The sequence below is a fragment of the Brassica napus genome, unplaced genomic scaffold, assembly GCF_020379485.1.
Source record: "Brassica napus cultivar Da-Ae unplaced genomic scaffold, Da-Ae ScsIHWf_2001;HRSCAF=2649, whole genome shotgun sequence".
Lineage (NCBI taxonomy): Eukaryota > Viridiplantae > Streptophyta > Magnoliopsida > Brassicales > Brassicaceae > Brassica > Brassica napus.
Genome location: NW_026015420.1, coordinates 5,761 through 12,690, shown reverse-complemented (window position 1 = coordinate 12,690; position 6,930 = coordinate 5,761). Strand labels below are relative to the sequence as shown.

General features: G+C 34.8%; 2 protein-coding genes across 2 annotated transcripts; both read right to left on the bottom strand.

Moving 5' to 3' along the window:
• Positions 1-1,877: 1,877 nt before the first annotated feature.
• On the bottom strand, positions 1,878-2,613 carry LOC125599813 (NADH-ubiquinone oxidoreductase 20.9 kDa subunit-like). The gene is made up of 2 exons (XM_048772891.1): positions 2,352-2,613; positions 1,878-2,287 (listed from the first exon to the last, which is right to left on the bottom strand). Exons 1-2 carry the CDS (start codon positions 2,503-2,505, stop codon positions 2,121-2,123), a joined length of 321 nt encoding a protein of 106 aa, XP_048628848.1. The 5' UTR covers positions 2,506-2,613; the 3' UTR covers positions 1,878-2,120.
• A 1,094-nt stretch (positions 2,614-3,707) lies between these two features.
• On the bottom strand, positions 3,708-4,422 carry LOC125599812. Its single transcript, XM_048772890.1, has one exon. It carries the CDS (start codon positions 4,264-4,266, stop codon positions 3,886-3,888), a length of 381 nt encoding a protein of 126 aa, XP_048628847.1. The 5' UTR covers positions 4,267-4,422; the 3' UTR covers positions 3,708-3,885.
• Positions 4,423-6,930: the final 2,508 nt, after the last annotated feature.

Here is a 6,930-nt window from a genome sequence, read left to right as displayed (position 1 = left end):
AGAACATGAACTTTTTATAAGTTTTTGTCGGAAAATAGCATTTAAGAAAGAAAATAACCATAATAACTCTTTTTATTTTGAAATTTTTAATTTTTAATTTTATTTTTTTAATTTGAAACCTCATTCCCAAAACCCCACCCCTTAACTCTAAACCCTAAGATTTGATTAGTTAATACTAGGATAAAAATGCATTCTAGTGTCAGTTTGGTCATTTTCTTTATTAAAGACTATTTTTGTGACAAAAACTTAAAAAATCTATCTTAGCCTCTTAGAGAATTTCTCTGAACTAAAATAAGACAAGACTATATAGAGTAATATTATTTTTGTTAATGAAATGGTTTCCAGTACAATTAATTTCGGACTCGCATACTGAGAAGATATATAATGAAAGTGAGTTAGAACAAACAAAACTAATTTTGTCAAATATATTATATGCAAGAAGATAGTGCTTCCAAATTACAGCAGGCAGACTCACAAAGCAGGGAAGATATTTACCCGGGGATAAAACACTCTTGATGATTTTCCAAGTATATATTGATTCAAAAACAAAAGACAGAAAATCTCCAGAAACTCAGAAAGATGTCTAGTGTTTCAGTTAACACTTTGAACAAAAAGTGAAATGTGGTGGATGCGCAAAATTGTATTTACAAAGAATATAATCAGATTTAAGTACTAAATTTAGTAATAAAAATCAAAAATAATAGTGACAACTTGATGGTTAAACAAGTGGTCTAATATCCAATAAGTAAGGACTAACTTTAGGTACATAAACGATTCACAAGAAAAGGGGAATGTTTAATGGTTGTGGTTTTCCTTAATCACATAGTGTAAGAAACCGTACGTATCTCCAAAAGAGTATTCGGTATATCGTCTAAGGAGTAATAACAATATATCCGATTAGGGATCTTTAGGTTAAAGAAGATAATATACTGAGCTAACTTTAGGGAGTTACTTAAATATATCGCTGACTGGACTAAGCTTGCTGCATACTGATAAGAATTTGGTCCGAGAATATGATTTTGTTAATGCATGCATCATCGAATTGGTATGTATAAAATATGAGATATGTAGACATGTGTCATGTGCGTGATTTGTAATTTGATTGAAAACGTATTTGATGCAGAGGATAGTTCATCAATTAATTATGAACCAGTCTTTCACGCTTTTTCTTTAGACAAACAGTTTTAATTTTCTCTTGTTGATATTGTCGCTCTTGTTGTAGTTGTTCTGCTTTCTCGTCACTAATATGCTAGTGCTTCAGCTGTATTTTTCTTTTGGCTTTTTGCTTCAGCTGTAAGTTATTTATTGATAATATGTTACTCTTAAATAAGTTGCTAAATAAAAATTTTGGTTAAGGATCAAATCAGTTTATACCTCACTCATAATTTTTGGACCTGTTGGTTGAAACATCAAATAGAAAAACTAAATAATCATAGTCACGTTTTTGATGTAAATATTCAGTAAAGAAAACGAGTAATATAGAGAGAAAATGATATGAGAAAACAAAAGAGAGCTGAACAAAAATATTTAAAAATTAGAGGTACATATTTGGTATCACTGTTCCAGTGATATATTGTGACATCGTTTGGGATCACTTGTACTTTTACGAATCATGCCCCCTCCATTTTCGAATGAAGCACGCTCCTCCATGCAGGACTGGGAACGTGAACTGCTAGAAGTTGCAGCTACAAAATACTTCATAGGCTTCTTTCATCCTCAATACAGAAAAAAAAACTCCCTTTTACCAGGATAGGAACATGAGGCAGCGTCTATCAAAAGACTCAAAAAAGCAGCTGCTCCAAGTTCATCTGGAACGTTGACACTGATACACATATCTCTTGAAACCAATATTTGCACACAAACTACACTACAAAGAAGATACCAAAAGGATACTCCTCTGAATAAAGATGTTCCAAAACATCATAACCACATGAATATTTTCTCAACAGAAATTCACTTTCTCAAACCGTTTAGCAAGCTCGAATCTTTATTGGTCAGCATCATCATAAGTTGTAACAAACAGAGGCAAACATTATCCTCAAACAAAAGGAGTAGCAAATTAAAAAAAAAAAAGAGACTTCTTTTCGAAATCGAACCCAGATCCAGCAAAAACCCTAGACTCATTTGGAGAACCCACCACGCTTCTGGTAGCTAGCGACCTCGCCTTCGTTGGGGAAGAAACCCATGAGCCTCCCCGCCGAGTTCTGATACGCATACATGAACCCACCCATGAGTCCGATCAGCCCTCCAGTCACCATTGACGGTCCCTTGATCCCAGGCTTAATCCCTACACATCGCCAAATCGATGAGTATATTCACACGCATTCCAACAGATAGAGAGAGAAAGGGACCTGATAGATAGCCGACGGTGACGGAAACGCCGGTGATGGTGGAGAAACGGAGGTAATCGAGGACGCTGAAGTTTCCGACGACTTTTGTGAATGGAGGATTCCGATCAACGACGGGGTACTGGGGCTTCTCCAAGGCAGTGATGTCAGTGTTCATCTTCTTCGATCAATCTACAATTCTCTGATCAGATTCGGATCTCTCTCTCTCAATCCGCAACAAAAGCAGGGCGGAGACTCTGTTTTGTCTAGAGGCTCTCTCGGACCCAGAAATTTCCTTGTTGGGCCGGATGGGCCCATTAAAGGAAGCCACTGCTCTTCAGTCAAAAAACTATCACTAGTGTATAACGTTTAGAAATTAATTCATTTCACCTTATGCTACTCGTCTGGATAAACGACTAGCGATCGATCGTTATGAAATGATTTGTATCTATGTTATCTATGTTCATTTTTCGTGGTGTTTTTTCTAAACTTAAACATAAATTAAACAATTTTTAACTATCTGGTAGTCGACAAAAAATGTCCAATTTGACATCATTTAAACCCCCAGGCATTCCAACTAAAAGCCCTACTTATAGATTGGATGGCAGTGTTTAGCTCAAGAGCCAATAATATATAACCAATCAGCTACTTTGTTGCAAGTCTATGTCTAACGTTAAACAAATCTCAAATACTTGATTCTCTTCTACTGTAATCAATATCTAAACTAGAGATCATCAAGCGAGTCTCAGTTAAGCCTTTGATTTATTGCCTGAACCAAAGCAAACCAGTTTTCGCATCTGTTCACTTAGAACCAATAATAGCACCTAACTTCAAAATTTGTGAAACTTGATTTCCACATATAAGACCCAATATATAACACCAAGTTTAGTTGCGGGTGGTCAGCTACTAAAAATATAATACTGGATTGAATATATTCTTTTAAAATCTAGCTATAATTGAATGGCACTTTAACTTTGATATATTTCTCTCTCTCTCTCTCGTTATTACTGACATATGAAAGAGTTAAAGAGTATTGTCTCAAATACATGCAAATAAGTTTTGATTGCGATTGACATTTTTTTTATCATGACCCGTATGAGATTTTCACTATTTCTACAAAAAATATAACATTGAATTTTCTTGAGAAGCAAGCAGGGTTTGAACATGCGCAAGCGCAGGCCAACAAGAATCTAATTTCAAGTACATGTACCTTACAAAGTAGAAAGACAGAGAACATCATCAAAAATGCGTATAAGTCGATAAAGTTCAGGGAAGATGGTAATTAAGTTGGCAACCATTCAAAAGCAAGAACAAATAACTCAATGAGTACGTAGATCATTGTCAACGTATCCAACGTAATATAAAATAGATTATAAGCAGTAGCTCCGAAATAGTTAATAATATATTTGATCGCATTTGAACCTTCCATATTACATATCATCACCACCTACAAGACTCCGTAAAGGAGAATACCGACCAAAAAGGTTATACATACATATTTCTAAATTAGAAACAAAACAAAAACAACAAAAGATGGAGAGGAGCAATTTTTATGAGTTTAGAGACGCAGAGACGTGTCAACGTCATCGTATCTATCAATCCCAACCACCTTATTCTCGTCCTTTTTTGGCCAGTGATGATAAAAGCTAGGCTTTTCAATGAAATCAGAGGTGGAGTGAGGGCACAAGGAGAGGGAGAGGAGCTGCTGTGACGAGCTTGTTTGAGAGTTTAGAGGTAGAAACTGGAAGAAACCAAAACTCACGGGTTCCCTGTAATATTGTGAGATATTTTTGTCTTGGTGGTTAGGTTTAGGGTTAAGGAGCTCTCGTTCAGCTCTTAACTCTCGCGCTTTCTGAAGTTGTCTGAATCTTTCTTGAAGCAAGACGATTGAAGACTGGATTACCATTTGTTCTTTGCGGTCTCTTACCATTGAATTCATGACGTGCAAAGTATAATAATAGTAATAATGGAAAATGATATGAGTCGTGAAGGGTGTGTTGCTATAGGGTTTGGGGCCATGTTACGTGCATCATGCCTATTTATATATGGATGAAAGTGGTCGACATTTCTTATTATTTAATCTGCATGAGAATATTACAAAATAAATAAAATGTATATAGGGTTGTTGAGTAGTTCGATGAAATTCCAAAAGGAAGAGAATCAGGAGTAAAGTGGGAAGAGAACAAGAGGAAGAAGGCAAAAGGGACAATCTAAGAGCACCCCCATTAGTGAACTTATGGGGGGGTTCACACAGATTCCCAAAAAAAAAAAAATATTATAATAATGAATAGTAATGAACCTGTCTCTCCCAAGCTCTTCCCAGTGAACCTGGTTCATCACTGTAGCGCGGGCCCCACGACACGTGGCGGCCCACGATTGGTCCGATTAATTAATTTTTTTTTTTTTTAAAAAAAACAAAAATCAAACAGTAAAGAAAAATAATAAAAAAATACTTTGTGAACCCCTTTCATGGGGTTCACTGATGCACATGCTCTAAGGATTGTAAAAAGAGAATGTATTATGTGTGAGTGGATATTTGCATATTTGAATTTCTTTTTTTAAAGCAACAAAAAAAGTTGGCCAAAGTAGAAGATGGTTGGGAGGAAAATGACAAGAATAATGTTTGAAGGGAAGCACATGGATTGGTTTGTTTGGATGATTATTGAGTTGTATAAACCCCCCTTTTTTCATGCTTCCCACTTACCTCCTCCTAAGGGCTCTTTTTGTAATGAAAACTTTATTATTTCCCACGGATCTAGATTGTTTATATATTATTGTCAATGCTTGAAATGAATCTTGAATATATATTTATTGTTAATGCTTAAACTTAAATCGTATACATAATAATTTTTTTAATGGCGGATAGTCAAGCTAAAATACATAAATAAATCTCGCGAATGTAATGTAAGGAGATGCATAACCGTTGATACCTCGTATTTATATCTTCTATACTCAAGAAACTCAAATGATATTTTACTATTCATTGGAACGAAAAGTGAATAGAAAAAAGAAGTGACAAAAGGGTTTAGGAGAGATTTTGGTGGCTTGGGAGATGGTGAAATGGAGCCACTTCTTTGTCTCTACATCAAATCTTCTCGGTGGAATTTAATTTAAAGTTATATTATTGGCATAGAATTTAAAATGAAACACATTTTAAAGAAGAGTGTCAAAAGTTGTTAATGTTTTCTATAAATTAGTTGATCCACTTTTATGTTTTAACTTCTTATGATTTGGCAAGGAGGAAAAAGTATATAGAACTGGTCATATACATTGAAAAAAAGACAAAAGGAGTTCAAGAGAGGGAATAATGATATCAGGATATAATAGAATGTGTTTTGATAGATAAATAATTGTGAAAAAGACCACTCGATTTTACTCGAAGACATTCTCTCTCGATCTCCTCGTTTTCTCTCGATCGAAATGATAATCTAAGGTCCATGCATGTACATACTCATAAAGCGCAAATGTATAGAGCCGTGACACAAACTTATATATTTATCGTTCTCCTTATTATGTATGTCTCTTGATTTTGATTAGTTAGGTAACTTAGGTTCATTTGGTAAACTTGATTGCAACAGTTTCTAACAAAAAATAGGCGAGACAGTATAGCTAGAAAATGGAGCGGGGGTTGAAGAGAAAGAAGTGGACATGGGGATATAAAGTCTGAAAGGCACATCAAAAGTGGTGGGAGCAAATCTTTGTCGGGAAGTAATTGGAACGTAATGGCATGCATACACCAAAGCTGAAGATGCTACGACGTTAGGATTTGGATTTACATTGTTTCACTCTTTAGTGTTTCTGCTTCGGTATCTGCGAACTTATCGATAATGATCTGATTTGATGATAAACCCAATTAGATAGATGGTTGTAACGTAATTATAATTAAGTGGGATCGGATGAGACAAAACATAAAATGTCTTTAGATTAGTTGAGAGAGATTAGGGACAACGCGTGCCTATTTCTTCTACTCCCATTCCAACCACTCCACGTAAAAATAAATATGTTCATGTTTTTAAAAATTTACCCTCCATACTGTACTTCATTTACCCTAGACATTCTAACTTTGGATACCAAACCTTTCCTTTTTCTGTCCTTACGATCAGTGCCAACATTTTCGCTACTTGTATATGATTAATTTCATATCAATATTTGAGCTGACAAAAAAAAATCAACATTTGAGTTCATTATTAGACCGTTCCTCGGGACTAATATCAATACTATAACCCATCATATGGATGGGCAAGTACTTGTAAAATATCATATTACACCCACACAAGTTGAGGAAGTTTAGTCATGTGCCTACTTCCACAACATATGGAAGCAATTATATCGGAAAATTTATACATGGCTAGACTTATAGTATTATCAACTAAGAAACACTATAGTTTGACATGAACCAATTTGTAGCCTTCAGTCAGATATACACATCTTCCATTTCAGATTCTCAAACATGAATGTTAAAATGGATCCTAAATTTGTAAAGTTTTCAAAGATTTTTATGATTGAACTCGTTTATCAGATTTGAGTTTAATGGGGTTTTAATAGGATACCCTATTTATTGATATAGAGGATTTTATGTTAGAGCAGTTTTTGTTTTTGTTTA